We start from the raw sequence: 16,768 nt of genomic DNA on the forward strand, positions 1-16,768 counted from the left end.
ACCTAGGTTTTTCCCCCTTTCACTAAAGGGCACTGACTTCAATTGTACCACCTGCTGCCTCGTTTGATACCTGGACATTGCTCGTGTGGCTCAGTACACACAGTGCGTTTATCCACTGAATCATGGGGAGTCTAGCAATGAATTTTTTTTTACATGTTTTACACCATTTGATGACTTTAACATCCTTGTTTATGGTCTCAAGTTTTCAACTGAAGAGGATATCTAACTTGACAAATTTTGGCCGCACTGCCATATAAACTATAAATGTCTTGTAAATTTCCATTTTGTTAGCTTTAGGACCATGTATATTCCTCAATAAAATTCCTCTAACTTAAGTAAAATTATTTTGTATTTGGCTTCCCTTCAGTTGCTTAAGGGATAAGCACACTTTTCAGTGTAGTTTTAATCTGTAAAAATCAATGTTTTTTCCCCAACCAATTTCTACCCTCCAGGTGTTGACTGCTCTGGGCTACAGTTTTGCAGTTGCTAGATGCTCTCAAGTACCTCTGTTTGAGTGACAGTTGTGCTGTATGAGTCTTGGTGAGTGTTAATGGGGGGTATTCAGTGTCACAGCCAATCCTGTCCATACAGGGCACTGGATAATAATCACACGAAGTTGGTGTTTTTTTTTCCCCATCACCTTCCTTCCTCTACTACCGCCTCCATCTTCGGTGCTGAGGCTAATTTGCATTGTCTCTGGCAGTCCACCCTGGTGAGATCAGATGATGTAGCAGACTGGGGACTGAACCGAGGACCATCTTGTTATCTGACTCAATTGGTCCCTGGATGTATTTCTTGAGTGAGCCAAAGCCTTCATTTTAATTTCATCAGAGAATGACCTTACTGAAAGCAGTTGGTTTGGAATTTGGGTAATTGTTTTGAGATCAAACCTGGCCACTTTGAAATGCTTTGGATACAAAACCTACTCGGGTATGAGTTTTGCTACAGGTTGAAGTACTGTTGCACAAGGAAACCTACTGCTTACGGCAATCCTGTAAGCATTTAAGTATGTGTTCAGTCTTAACACGTGATGTAGTGAAATTGTAACCTGGATAGTCAAATGAGAGAGTTGGCATTTGTAAACTGGCTGAAGGCACTGACACGATTAAAAAGCAAGAACAAACTTGCATTTATAGAGTGCCTTTTATAAACCAAGGATGTCCCAAAGCACTTCACAGCCAATTAAGTACTTTTGCAGTGTAGTCACTGTTGTAATGTAGGGAAACAAATCTGGTTTCCTTAACCCAGTGGTGGACTCTTGAAACACAGCAGCCAGGGCTTCACTTTAAACATGTGCTGAAGCCAAGCTACAAATTCATATAAAAAGGTACAAAAGCAAAATACTGCAGATGCTGGAAATTTGAAATAAAACCACAAAATGGTGGACATGCTCAGCAGGTCAGGCTGCATCTGTGGTGGGAGAAACAGTTACCGCTTCAGGTCGATGACCGTTCATCAGATTCCAGCAGACGTCGTACCAGCATCGGTCTAGAATTTGTATAAAATCCCAATTTGGAGGGAGGGGAGGGTAAAGCCCATTAGGGCCATTCTGATCTCCATTATTGGATTTAAAATGTGTATTGCTTTGACTATGGAATTATTTAAAGCAATATGAGGTGCATTATTAATGCATAGGACTGTTTTTACATTGATTGAATTTGGGTTTACATTTTAAATTTTTTGTTGGCCTTGTCTTGTTTTTTCCATTTTACTCCTGAGGCCATGAACCCTTGCCTGGCCAAGGTACCATGGAAACCGGTCGTCCTCCAATACCGTGCCCAAGTAGTCATCCAATATATTAGCATCAACGGTGAATTTTGGCAAACTATTTAATTGTATGGTGTATTGTAGCCGAGCCCAATCCTGTCTTTACAGGACATTCACAGATGCACATTTCTGGCAGTGGTTGCTATTTAGTGATGAGCAGTGGGAGCCGTGGTTGATTATATTTTTACTCCCTCGCTGACCCAGGTTGCTGAGACCATTTGTCTGTGACCACCCCAACTGAGATCATCTAACTCAGCATAGACCAGGATTGAATCTGGGATGTTTTTGTGGCTCAGCTCCACACTGGATAAACCTAGAGTAATCAGAGGAGAAATGGACTTATCTTAACATCATTCTTTAGGTTTAGCTTTTGCTTTTTAAAGACGGCAAGGATGTAGTGTAACCTATGTAAACATGTATAACTTTGTACTTTTTTTTTTAAGACTTACTCAGGTCTTTTCTGTGTGGTGATCAATCCATACAAGAATCTGCCTATCTACATGGAGGAGATTGTTGAGATGTACAAGGGAAAAAAACGGCATGAGTTGCCACCTCACATCTATGCCATTACAGACACTGCATACAGGAGCATGTTGCAAGGTGAGCGTTTTTCCTTAAGGTACTTCGGTAGCCAACAATTATTACTGACTTGTATCTATGATTGTTTCGTTAATATGCGATGATTCTTCTGTTTTTACCTGCAGTGTAATCTCTGATTCACTAATTTAACACTACTTGCTTATTGGTTTAATATTTTCTGATTACATTTCCTTCCCTCCCATAGTTTCTTGAAGCTCTTGAATCCTTGCTGGTGTAGGGTTCAAGGGCACCAAGCATCTGATATCTCTTCCAAATGTTTCTAATCCATGCATAAGCATCAAGCGTTGGTAGGCTGTTTGACCCAAGACGATGAGCACTTCTGTCCTGCATCATCTTGCAAGATTACCCTTGCCTTATTTTGTTGCCCCCAATCTCCATGCATGTAGATTTCCAGCAGGAGTTGCTGGACAGTGATCAGGAATGCAACCTCTGGCCAATCTTTTAACGTAATGAATTATGATCTGGAATGCAGGGATGTGATTAGGGCCCAGAAGAGGTGAGGGCACAGGGGCAGCATGGGCCAGCTAACACTGCGATATGTGTGCGCACTAGGTCCATGCAGCAGAGCTGGTCTCCCGTCATCTTGGTTAATCCTTGCCACTGGACCAAGATCTAGCTCTATCAAGCCCGTGTGGTGGCTGGGGTGCAACGGCCACCACATGTTAAAAAAAATCCATGCACAGGCATCTTCCACCCTTCAAATGTAGTTCAGGACCTTGAATATTAGGTCCTTCATTGAAACACCTGTGAACACATTCCTTTTCAGCGTGGAAGCAAGTCATCCTCATTTTGAGGGACTGCCTATGATGATGATGATGATGGGAATGCACTGCTTGAAAGGGCGATGGGAGCAAATTCAAAAGGAAATTGGATATATACTTAAAAAGGAAAAAATTGCAGGGCTTATGGGGTAAGAGCAGGAGAATGGGACCGATTCAATAGCTCTTTCAATGAGCTGGCATAGGCATGATGGGTTGAATGGCCGCCCGTGCTGTACGATTGAGTAAAGTAGCCATCTAAAATTTGAGATTGGATTGCTGCCTATAGTTATTTTTAATATACAATCTCCACCAATTCTGCCACCACATTAAATCCATTGTTGGGTGGCATTGCAGAACTGCTTATTGTGTATAGTTCTATGGTGAATTTCTTTTTATAATTCGTCATTGTTATATGAAGAATGACGGGGATCCTAAAGTGATTGAGTGATTAAAGCAATGCAGAATAGATTGAAAACAAAAACAGACAATGCTGGGAACACTCAGAAGGCCAGACATCATTTGTGGAAATGAAGTTAAAGTTTCAGGTGTGGCCCCTTCATCAGAACCTTCTGAAGGTTATGCACCTGAAACTTCAGTTCTGTTTTCTCCACAGTGACCTGCTGAGTGTATCTGGCATATTGCATCTTGCATTTTGCGCAGTGTATTAACTTGGAACGCTGACAATAGCTAGGATGATCTCATCCCTTGTCAGGTTTTTACTGGGTGTGGTGGTGCCCTTTCTTGATTAGAGTGGCGTGAAAGCAACAGAATGGATAATGGGTAGGAAAGGCAAACTTTCAAATGTGTAATGACTTTGTAGTGGTTAATACTTAAATGTTTATTGTGTCGGTATAGAGAAGTGGCTGGTGTCTCAATTCGTTGCAAATAAAACCCACCAGAAAATTTTAGATTTGCTTTTTGCAGTGTAGTGGTAGCTTTCAAAATATATCTCCGCCTCTCTCTTCCACCCCCATTCCCCCCTCCAAAAAAACCCCAGCCGCCCCCTTTGGAAGTGCTGACACATGATGGAGTACAGTTCCATCAGCACTGGGGGACCCTCTGATATATCGCCCCAGTAGATAATCTTTTGTGAACCTAGATCGGATGATACACTTTCTATCATTGTTTCAAGAAATTGTCCCAAATTTCTAAACAAACCGGAGTATCCATATGTTATAACTTGTTGTGTGGTTACTTGCATGCATCTTCAGTAACATCAATTATCTTCATTACTTCATGGAATTCAATTACTGATGCCTGAATGGGCTACTTTTTTTTGATTGTCTAGCATCTGTTAAAGGGAAGACTTGTACGGTTTAATCTTTTGTGCCGTATTCCTAATGTAAATGCAATTTTAAGGGGTGATTGCCTCTGCCTTACTATCTGGACTCCTTTTGACGTCCTTCACACGTCAATAAACAGACCCACCAGAGGTGGCGGCACATTGGCATACAGTTGGGAAGGAGTGGTCCTGAGAGTCGTCGTCTTTGACTCCGGACCTGCTGCTGTCCCTCAGCTGATGAATCAGTATTTCCCCCATGTTGAACACCACTTGGAAGAAGCACTGAGGTTAGCAAGGGCATAGAATACACTGGGTGGGGGACTTCAATATTACCAAGAGTGGCTCGGTAACACCACTTCCTGAAAGACTGGGCCTGCGGCAGATGGTGAGAGACTCAATGGTCAAAACATACTTGACCTTGTCCTCACCAATCTACCTATCGCAGATGCATCTGTCCATGACGGTATTGGTAGGAGTGAGCAGCGCACAGTCCTTGTGGAGACAAAGTTCCATCTTCAGATGGAGGACACCTTCCGTTGTATTTTGTGGCACTATCGCCATGCTAAATGGGATAGATTCAGAACAGATCTAATGGCTCAAAACTGGGTGTCCATGAGGTGCTATGGGCTGTCAGCAGCAGCAGAATTGTATTCCACCACAATCTGTTACCTCATGGCCTGGCATATTCTTTACTCTACCATTACCATCAAGTCAGGCAACCAACCCTGGTTCAATGAGGGTTGTAGTAGAGTATGCCAGGAGCAGCACCAAATGTACCTGAAAATGAGGTGCTAACTTGGTTAAGCTACAACATAGGACTACATGCATGCTAAACAGTGACAGACCCAAGCAATCGCACAACCAACTGATCAGAACAAAGCTCTGCAGTCCTGTCACATCATGCATGGTAGCGGACAATTTAACAATCAACAGGAGGAGGAGGCTCCCTAAATATCTGCATCCTCAACAAAAATAATCGTCGCTGGATCAAAATCCTGAAACTCCCTCCCTAACAGAACTGTGAGGGCACCTTCACCACACGGACTGCAGCAGTTCAATAAGGCGGTTCACCACCACTTTCTCGAAGCTAATTGGCGATGGGCAAAAAATGCTGGCCTTGTCAGCGATGCCCGAGAGATGTGAAAATTAGAGTGCGGGGGGAATAGTCGCCTTCATGAGAACTAAGGAGAAAAAGTGAATGCCCCAAACGAGGCAAAGATGTCTTCAGTAGAGAACTTGTCGGATTCTGCTGCCTCTGGTTTGTATGGATGCATATGTGGGATATAGCAGTTTCTTTACGGGTCTTGCAGAGGCATGATAGTTGATCATGTAGTATGCAGAATTTAGTTGTTTAAAATTCCAGGAGTATTGCAATGCAAGGAATACAGCAGCTTGTTGAGACAAGCTGGCTTTTAAAACCAGATAGTTGCTGCGGGATATTGAATTTGGTGTTGTATGAGCAGGCTGGTGGTTCGAGCAAACAGTTTTCTGTTTTTTTTCCTTATATGGTGATGCTTGATAGACTTGCATCATGTTTGCAAATAGGTGAAAGATAAGGTTGACAGTTGTATTGAGGATGTGGTGTGTGTCTGGAGTGGGCCGGGGAAAGGCTCTACACTATTATCCCTTTTGTCATGCAACTAAAATTTTAGTGCCTTCAGAATATATCATAAAAATGTTCTTGCATAGAATAGCTCAGCATTATTTTTCTTGATTTTCCGCCTCACTATAGAACTGAAACAGCCCTATCAGTTGCAAATAACATCAGTGTGACTGTGGGTGCGTGTTCTCCCTCTTCCTTCTTGACCTCCTTTGCATCTTTGACACAGATATCACACCATCATCCTCCCAACATCTCCTCCATTGTCCAGCTCAGTGGGACTGCCCTTGCTTGGTTCCACTCTTAACTATTCAGCCACGGCCAGACCATCTCGAGCAATGGCTTCTGTTCCCGCCTGTACTCTGTTGCCTCTGGAATCCTCCAAGGACCTACCCATGATCCCCTTTTCCCTCATCTACATGTACACTGACAGCCAGTCTACCGCTCTTGACCCATCCACTGCCTCGGGTTGTCGGTCTGCTTTTTCAACATCCAGTCGTGGTTGAACTGCAATTTTCTCCAGTTAAACATTGGGAAGACTGAAGCTATTGTTTTCACTCCCGCCACAAATTCCATACCTACTTCCAATTCTAAGTTTCTAAATAGAAATTTTAAAAACTCAGTTGACATGACTATAGGAAGATGCTTCAAGAATTCAATAGCTGTTCTTTGCTTCCCCCCCCCCCCCCCCCCCCCCCAGTCATTAGAAAGCATTAAGTTAAAAGCTGAAATTTGTAAGTGCACTCTATCCCTAATGATTTCTTAGCTAGAGTGTTGGCACAAATATTTGAAGTTTCAGAAGAAATGAAAAAAAAAAGCACTCTAGAAAGGAAAGACTAATTATAGAGAACAAGAGCTGAACAAGAAATTAATCTGGCAGTGGTCAATTTTATAGGGATGCTGCAGAGCTTGAAGTTTAGTTTTTCTTAGATTGACCTATGGACAAAGTTTAAGCTGGGGAGTTGGATAAAGATTTCAAAATGGGAATGATTAAAACAATCTTGACTTCTAAAATGGATTTTTGGTTAAACTATTTTCATAATTAAACTCAACAGTATCTTCCTGTAATCAAATCTTTCCTTTCAATACACAGATTTGAAATTATTTAACTGTTTTCTTGTACTGACTCACTTTGGACGCCATTGGTTTCTGGGAAAACCAAATTGTTTGCAACAGCTTTGTGAAATACGAGCTCGAAAACTAACTAATTTGGCTGTCTAGTTCTTAACTGTTCCGCAGACTTGAAATGATCTTGAGCTTGTTGTAATATCTCAGTATTGTACAACATCACTCTCTTACTGCAGGATTTTCAGTAATCTGCTGGCATATAGTGAATAACTTGCCTTGACTAATCGGATTCAGTAAATTTCTTAACTGAATTTATTGACTGGAACAAACAGTTGATTAACCAGGTTCCTTTTTACTACAAGGACAGTAGTTCATGGACGACTTAATTGCATTGTTTCATATTTGACAGCCTTGGTTCAGTGGCAGCAGTCCTGCCTTCGAGTCAGAAGGTCATGGGCACATAATCCAGGCTTATGCTCAGAGAATGCTGCATTCTCTCAGGTGCTATCTTTCGGATCAGATGTTATACCGAGGCCCCATCTGACCTGTCAAGTGGGCATATAAGATCCCATGGCGCTATTTGCAGAAGCGCAGGGGTGTTCCCCTGGTGTCCTGGCCAACATTTGTGCCTTAAATCAACATCACAAACCGATTAATGCTGTTTGTGTGACCTTGCTATGCATTAAATGGCTGTGGTGTTTCCCTTCATTAAAACAGTGACTACACTTCAAAAATATTTAATTGGCTGTAAAATGCTTTGGAATGTCCTGAGTCGTGAAATGTGTTGTTTAAATGCAAGACCGTTCCTTTGTATTTGTTTTTCCTCATAAACTGGGAAAGTTAATAAATAACTATGTACAACGCAATTTCAAGAACTCATTCCTAATTAGCATTTGTGACCTTTGATATAGTCAGTTGGGGAGAGGCAGCTAATGTTTGTAAATTGCAGCTTTACGATCGATCTGTTAGTCTATCTTTTTGTGCAAATGTGTCTTCTAGCACAACTGAGACGATCTTTGCTTTAGCTGCTCTTTAGTCTGTGTGGGCATTTTATTAGCAGTTTGCTAAAGTGGCTGTTGCATCAAGCCAACACTTATTTTGCAAGAGTGAGCACATACTTAGTTTCATAAGACCCAAGTAGTTATTTGGAGAAGGAAAGGCATGGACACAGATTAAAAAGGGAAATTAAGAAATATGTTGCAGAGCTGGCAGATGAAAGATCACACTCAAAACATGAACATATCTAAAGCTGATTTTATTAGTAATAGTATTAGGCGGTCCCTCGTAGCAAGCATGACTTGCTTCCACACCAGTTAAGGGGAGATTTGACCAGAATGGTACCAGGGGATGAGGGACTTCAGTTACATGGAGAGACTGGAGAAGCTGATTTTATATTACAAAGCTGTCGGCTCCTGGCGCATCCAATGGCAACACCAAAATAAAGATACCAGTTTCATTAAAGCTGACAACCAGTAAGCGCTAGTTTTAACTGGGTTTCCTGATTGTTGGCTCTAGTAAATCTTATGCGTTTGCTTTGGTGTTGTGTCTCACTGGTTGAAATGTCTGTCCGGTGATGACTGCACAAGGACAATATAATCTCTTTCTTCAGATGGCAGTTGTGAATGGTGGACAATGAAACCACTAACAGGAGGAGGGGGCTCTGTGAACATCCCATCCTTAATGATGGTGGAACCCAGCACACAAGTGAAAAAAGCAAGGCTGAAGCATTTGAAACCACCTTCAGTCAGAAGTGCAGATTGGATATCGGCCTCCTCCTGAGGTCCCCACCATCACAGAAGCCAGTCTTCAGGCAATTCGATTCACTCCACGTGATAGTAAGAAGCGGCTGAGTGCACTGGATGCAGCAAGGACTACAGCCCCAACAACATCCCAGCTGTTGTACTGAAGACTTGTGCTCCAGAACTAGCCGCGACTCTAGCCAAGTACAGCTACAACATTGGCATCTACCTCACAATGTGTCAAACTGCCCAGGTTTGTCCTATCCACAAAAAACAGGACAAATCCAATCTGGCCAATTACTGCCCAATCATCAGCAAGGCGATGGAAGGTGTCATCGACTGCGCTATTAAGCAGCACTTACTGACCAATAACCTCCCTGATGCTCAGTTTGGGTTCTGCCAGTAACACTTGGCTCAAGATCTTGTTACAGCTTTGGTCCAAACATGGACAGAAGATCTGAATTCCAGAGGTGAGAGTGACTACCCTTGATATCAATGCAACATTTGATCAAGTGTGGCATCAAGGAGCCCTAGTACAATTGAAGTCAATGGGAATCAGGGAAAACTCTCCACTGGCTGAGGTCATACCCAGCTCAGAGGAAGTTGGTTGTGGTTGTTGGGAGATCAATCATCCCAGCCCCAGGACATCGCTGCAGGAGTTTCTTAGGGCAGTGTCCTAGGCCCAACCATCTTCAGCTGCTTCGTCAATGACCATCCCTCTATCTTAAGGTCAGAAATGGGGATGTTTGCTGATGACTGCACAGTGTTCAGTTCTATTGCAATTCCTCAGATAATGAAGCTGTCTGTGCCTGCAAGACCTGGACAACATTCAGGCTTGGGCTGATAAGTGGCAAGTAATATTCGTGCCACACAAGAGCCAGGCAATAACCAATGTTCTTTCTCTTTTTTGAACTGAGTGGGCCATGAACTCCTTTGAGCGTAAACTTTTCGTCAATGGGCATCATCATCATCATCATAGGCAGTCCCTTGGAATCGAGGAAGACTTGCTTCCACTCCCTAAGTGAGTTCTTTGGCTGAATAGTCTGATACGAGAGCCACAGACCCTGTTAGAGGTGGGACAGACATTCGTCAGGGGAAGGAATCGGTGGGGCTGGTTTGCCGCGCGCTCCTTCCGCTGCCTGCGCTTGGCCTCCGCACGCTCTTTGCGTTGAGACTCGAGAGCTCAAAGCCTTCCCGGATGCAATTTCTCCACCTTAGGCGGTCTTCGGCCAGGGTCTCCCAGGTGTCAGTGGTGATGTCGCACTTTACCAGGGAGGCTTTGAGGGTGTCCTTATAACGTTTCCGCTGACCTCCTTTGGCTCGTTTACCATGAAGGAGCTCCACATAAAGCATTTGCTTCGGGAGTCTCGTATCTGGTATGTGAACTATGTGGCCTGCCCAGCGAAGCTGATCGAGTGTGGTCAGTGCTTCAATACTAGGGATGTTAGCCTGGTCGAGGATACTGATGCTGGTCCGCCTATCCTCCCAGGGGATTTTCGGGATCATGCGGAGACATCGTTGGTAATATATCTCCAGCGACTTGAGGTGCCTTCTATACATCGTCCATGCCTTATCTACATACAGGAGGGTGGGTATTACTACAGCCCTGTAGACAATGAGCTTGGTGATAGATTTGAGGGCCTGGTCTTCAGACACACTTCCTCAGACAGCCGAAGGCTGCACTGGCACACTGGAGGCAATGTTGAATCTCCACATCAATGTCTGCCTTTGTTGATGAGGCTCCCGAGATATGGGAAATGGTCCACGTTGTCGAGGGCCGCGCCGTGAATCTTGATGATTGGAGGGCAGTGCTGTGCGGTGGTGACAGGCTGGTGGAGGACCTTTGTCTTGTGGATGTTAAGCGTAAGGCCCATGCTTTCATATGCCTCAGTGAATACATTGACTATATCCTGAAGTTCAGCCTCTGAATGTGCACAGACGCAGGCGTCATCCGCGTACTGCAGCTCAACGACAGAGGTTGGGGTGATCTTGGACCTGGCCTGGAGACAGTGTAGGTTAAACAGCTTCCTACTGGTTCTGTGGTTTAGTTCCACTCCAGCGGGGAGCTTATTGATTGTGAGGTGGAGCATGGCGGCAAGAAAGATTGAGTTGGAGCGATGACGCAGCCCTGTTTGACCCCGGTCCTGACGTGTCTAGAACATGAACTTCTCATCACCAACAACCTGTTCCGCCAGAGGGACAAATACAAATCGCTCCAAACACTGGCACCTGCTTGACTGTCATCGTTCGAGCCAGGGATCGCAAGGATGTGCACATCACCTGCGCCATGACACGAGCTGACGATTGCTGGTCGGACCACTGCCTAATCCGATCCACCATCAACATTAAAATTGCCCCAAAGTAGAGGGGACAGCAGAAGCAGTTCTGCAAAAAAGTTAATGCCGGGGCACTTAGACCCAGCTAAGAGAGCCCTATACAGCCAGTGCCTCACAGCCAATCTGGTGTGCCTTGATGACCGAGATGCTGAATGCCCATAGCGCTTGGTCTGCCCTCCAGGCCTCTGTAACCAGTGCCTGTGAAGAGACACTTGGTCACTCAACCAGAAAAAATCAGGACTGATTTGATGATAAATGATCAGGAGATCGAAGAACTAATAGATCGCAAGCGCAAAGCATTTCTGAGCCTCAAGTAACAACCCAATTCGGGAACTACAAACCAACATTACAGACGGCTCAAGGCTCAGGTCCAACAAAAAACCTGGGACCTAAAGAACAGATGGTGGATGGAGAAAGCACAGGAGCTACAACAACTGGCCGACAGCCACGGTATGCGAGGATTCTTCACTGCAGTCAAGGCCACCTACGGTCCAAACTCCCAAGGCCCCACCCCAATCCTGGCCAAGAACTGGGAAACACTCATCAAGGACACAGAGTCTGTTGGGGCCCGATAGAAGGAGCACATTGAAGATCTTCTCAATCGAGACTCTGCCTTTGACTCGAGTGTTCTCGACTCCATCCCACTCCAATGTTGTACGAGGTAGGAAAAGCCATAAAATTACCCTCCGACCCTTCCAGGCAATCTATACTAGTCCAGGAGATCACCCTGGCTGTATTCGATTCCCTGCAGTACTTACCATTTATATCTGCGTGGCCAACAAGAGGTTATCCAGTCTAATCTCAATTACCAGCTCTAGGTCTGTAACCCTGCAGGTCACTGCACTTTAAGTGCCCATCCAACCAATTTTTAAAAGTGGTGAGAGTTCTGCATCCACCACTCTTCCAGGCAATGAGTTCCAGATCCTCACAACCCTCTGCGTAAAGAAGCCCCCCTCAAATCCCCTCTAAACCTTCCACCAATCCACTTAAAGCTATGCCCCTTGCAATTGACCCCTCCACCAATGGAAATAGGCCCTTACTATCCGCTATATCCAGGCCCCTCAAAATTTTATACACCTCCAATGAGGTCTCCTCTCGACCTCCTCAGTTCCAATGAGAACAAACCCAACCTATCCAATCTGTCCTCATAACTAAGGTTCTCCATTCTAGGCAGCATCCTAGTAAATCTCCTTTGCACCCTCTCCAGTGCAATCACGTTCTTCCTATAATACGGCGACCAGAACTGCAAGCAGTTCTCCAGCTAACCAGAGTATTATACAATTTAAGCATAACCTCCTTGCTCTTATATTCTATGCCTCGGCCAATAAACATAGAAACATAGAAAGTAGGTGCAGGAGTAGGCCATTCAGCCCTTCGAGCCTGCACCACCATTCAGTATGATCTCCAGTACCACATTCCTGCTTTCTCTCCATACCCCTTGATCCCTTTAGCCGTAAGGGCCACATCTAACTCCCTTTTGAATATATCGAACGAACTGCCCTCAACAACTTTCTGTGGTAGAGAATTCCACAGGTTCACAATTCTGAGTTAAGAGGTTCCTCATCTTGGTCCTAAATGGCTTACCCCTTATCCTTGGACTGTGACCCCTGGTTCTGGACTTCCCCAACATCGGGAACATTCTTCCTGCATCTAACCTGTCCAATCCCGTCAGAATTTTATGTTTCTAATGAGATCCCCTCTTCTAAATTCCAGTGATTATAAACCTAGTCGATCCAGTCTTTCTTCATGTCAGTGGGAATCAGTCTGGTGAACCTTCGCTGCACTCCCTCAATAGCAAGGATGTCCTTCCTCAGGTTAGGAGACCAAAACTGCACACAATACTCAAGGTGTGGTCTCACCAAGGCCCTGTACAACTGCCGTAAGACCTCCCTGCTCCTATACTCAAATCCCATGTGCTAACATGGGTGGTGGTGGTAGAGGGGGGGGGGGGTGGGGGGGTTACGGCTTGTGTTTCTACAGAGACTAGTGCTGGGAGTGGCAGTGGATTGGCCTGGCTGTGTTCCCTTATTGCAGCAGCTACCTCCCTGATGGCCTGTGCCGTCGTTCCCGCTGCCTCTGAAATGTCCTCCCTCATGTACTGTAACATTATTGCTATTTCTGTCGTCAGTGTCGTTACCTCATCACCCACCCTACTGACTGTGTTCACGAGTGATCTGGTAAGCTCATTGATCTCCATACCCAATGCCATCACCTGAGCCACATCTGTTGCACCCTCCAGCATGGTACATTTCTCCTTGGCCTCGCCCTGGCTCTGTCTAGCAGAACCCCTCCAATTTGAGGTACAGGCTGGGACAGTGGGTCCCTGGGTGTTCCATGCTGCATTCCAGCAGGAATGGGACCCAGAACCTCGCATGGTGGTCCCCTGGGTGTTCCATACTGCATTCCAGCAGCATTGGGAGGCACTGAATTATTCATACTGCATTCCAGCAGCACTGGAACTCGCAACCTCTGAACTTTCGAAAGCATCCAATGTCGGACCAAACCTTAAACCACTATGCAGGGACTGGGACGAGCTGAAACCACTATCGAACCAGACTCTAAACCACTATGCAGAGACTGGGACGAGCTGAAACCACGGAATGTCGAACCAGACCCTAAACCACTATGCAGGACTGGGCCGCGCTCAAACCACGGAGTGACGAATCAGACCCTAAACCACTATGCAGGGACTGGGCCGCGCTCAAACCACGGAGTGACGAATCAGACCCTAAACTACTATGCAGGGACTGGACTGTGCTCAAACCACGGAATGACAAATCAGGTGTGCGGAAAAAAACGGAGGGCTAAATTTGGCTCCAAGGTCCTGTGGCACTATTTTGAAGAGCATGAGGGTTCTTCCAGTGTTCTGGCCAATATTTCCTCCACAGCCAACACTACCAATACAGGTTAGGTGGTCATTATCTTATTTGCTGTTTGCCAGGCAATGATGTGTGCAAATTGGCTGTTTTAGCTACAGAAGAACAGTGACTAGGCTTCAAAAGTGATTTGTTGGTTGTGCAGCACTGAGGATGTGAAAGGGACTTTTTTTTACTGAACATGTCCTCACATTGGTTATAGGACATCTAGTGTTGTTACAGTCCTTACATTGTCCTCGTATCTTTTTTTAATACATGTGACCAGTATATGGGTAAACCAGGGAGTACAACAAAGTTCCAATGTTAATTACATTTTCAAGTGTGGCCATAGATATCATGGCTCCCAAGTTTAACCGGAGTCTGTCAGGAAAACAGTACGTAGCCACCACGGTAGACTCCAGGTCTCCAGATGTAGTAGTTTTCGTGTGCACCCATCAGCCATCAAATATTGGGTTCAAGTGTTGTGCAGCTGGTTCACTTGACCACAGATTTCAGATTTTTGAAGGATAAGGAAGTGAAGGGTCATGGGGAGCGAGCAGGGAAGTGGAGTTGAGGCCAAACTCAGATCAGCCATGATCTTATTGAATGGCGGAGCAGGGTCAAGGGGCCAAATGGCCGACTGCTGCTCCTGTTTCTTATGTATACTCCAACATAGCACACCGATGGAAATTTTCACAGGATTTGAGTTCCAGAAGAGATTTTGTCCTGTTGAATTATTATATAGATAGCAAGTCTGATAACTGTATTGGAGAGCCATAGTTGGAGAAGACAAGTTGAATCTTGTCATATATACTTAATGTCGGTTAGCTAATTAAAGAGCAGCAAACGGAGTCCTTTGTCTGGACAATTTTTCTTCCATTCCCTTTAAGGCAGACGCTAGGGAAAATATTTCTCTTGGGCATGTCTGAGTGAGCAGGTTGGTCAGGCCTGGGCTTTGTGCTAGGGGCTCCTTTCCCAAGTCTCAGTATTTAAGAAAGCTTCTGAATCTGTATTCACAGCATAATATTAATGCAGGTTATGAAAACCCTGTGTTTAGAGGCAATGTTTTGGAACTGATAGACAGGGGAGGCAAAACAACTGACTTTCCCGTAACTCATTACTTTTACTACTACATGGAGTAGCTGAAGATTAAAAGTAATTGCGTGTATTAACTAAACAGTATAACGTAAAGTATCTATTTTCTCAAGGCAAATTTGTCTGGCGATCAGAACTGAAAAGCTTGCTTAATATGCATCAGGCTTGTGATTAACCTCCCAATATATATCTCCACATAATCCATTGTTAAGTCTATGTTGTGATTGAATGGCAGCGATGGAAGTTTTTTATTTTCAAAACTAACATTAAATATAAATTTACAGCCAGTCTCTACCCTCCCATCCTTTTGTCTAAAATAGCAAGGAATGAAGATTTTTAAGAGCAAGTTATGAGCCTGTAGACATAGGTCAATGTGCAATAGGAAGATTTAATTTCTCTGTGGTCCTCCGAGCAAAGTGGTCACCTGTCCTCTCCAATCTTCAGTGCTCAAGTACATGCATTTGCAAATTAGTTTAATAACAGCTTTTGGACATGAAGAAGATGTTATGCTAGGTAATTTTAAATCTGTTACAATAATACTTCAGACTTGGTATATGAAAAGCATTTAAATAAACCCCAAGGGATTTTTAAAAAAACTTCCCTCAATTCAAAGGTAGCTTGTAGCCAACTCTTAAGCTTATTTTATCTCCAAGAGGAATAACATTTGGTAAAGTAACTTGGCAGAATTGCTTTTTATTTGTGACTGAGTTATGTGTAGGTAAAAGTTTAAGAATTGTATGCTGCAATATGCTAATTATGTAAATAATGACATTAAAAATGTGTTTTTTGTAAAACATTCTGGGCGTTTGCAAGGAAATGGATGTGAACTGTGGGATTTGATGAAGCTTCAGAAGGCAGCTTACATAGACCAAACATAGACTACTGTTTTATTAAATTACTAAGCCCCAAATATTTCTTGCTGGAAAATTAATTTTTTTTGTGAACTGCTTGCAAACCTCATGTTCAAATGGCACCAGTGCATTTTTATGTCCTGTCAGTATAATTGGTTGGAATCTTTCAACCATACACTAGAAAAGTAATACTTTTGGAATGCTGACATTTTATGCAGTGTGGGCACATTAAACCATTGGTGGAATTGTTGAATTGTATAACCATAAAGCATTTATTTCATGGTTTATATTTCTCATTTGAAGGGAGAGCTCCTTAAAGTGTGGCATTTCTAGTATGTATGAGGTGTTCAGGAACTGAGAGCCAATGTAGGTCAGCAAGGATGGGTGTGATGGGTCCAGGTTTCTGGTTGCGATACAGCAGCAGAGTTTTGTACAAGTTGGAATTTATGGAGGATGCAGGCCTGCTAGTTGTCATCTCCGCTCCAGTTGAACAGCAGGACGAGGTTGCGATCAGCGTGGTTCAACCTGAGACGGTGACTATGGAGGGGGATGGAGTTGGTGGTGGGGGTAGGGAGTTTGTGGCTGGGTGTGAAGATTGCTTCAGTCTTCCCAATGTTTAGCTGGAGGTGGTTGTGACTTATCCAAGACTGGATGTCAGGAAAGTAGTCTGACTGCACAGGGGCATTAGAGGATTCTAATGAGGTGCTGAGGACGTAGTGCTGGATATCATTGGCTTGCACCTGGAAGGTGATCCTATGGCTTTAGATGTCACCAAGGGCCAGCATGTAGATGTGAAAGAGAATTAATCTTTGGG

The 16,768-nt window shown here is 44.2% G+C and overlaps 1 protein-coding gene across 2 annotated transcripts in view; it reads left to right on the top strand.

Annotated features, from left to right (window-relative positions):
• The window catches only part of LOC139229937 (myosin-9-like), a 148,066-nt gene that overhangs the window by 32,770 nt on the left and 98,528 nt on the right, over positions 1 to 16,768 (top strand). For both annotated transcript variants that reach the window (XM_070861586.1, XM_070861587.1), the window contains exon 3: positions 2,211 to 2,367. In XM_070861586.1, coding sequence (XP_070717687.1) covers positions 2,211 to 2,367 — 157 coding nt within the window. The remainder of the gene's footprint in view (positions 1 to 2,210; positions 2,368 to 16,768) is intronic.

This window comes from Pristiophorus japonicus, chromosome 19, assembly GCF_044704955.1.
Source record: "Pristiophorus japonicus isolate sPriJap1 chromosome 19, sPriJap1.hap1, whole genome shotgun sequence".
NCBI classification, from domain to species: domain Eukaryota; kingdom Metazoa; phylum Chordata; class Chondrichthyes; family Pristiophoridae; genus Pristiophorus; species Pristiophorus japonicus.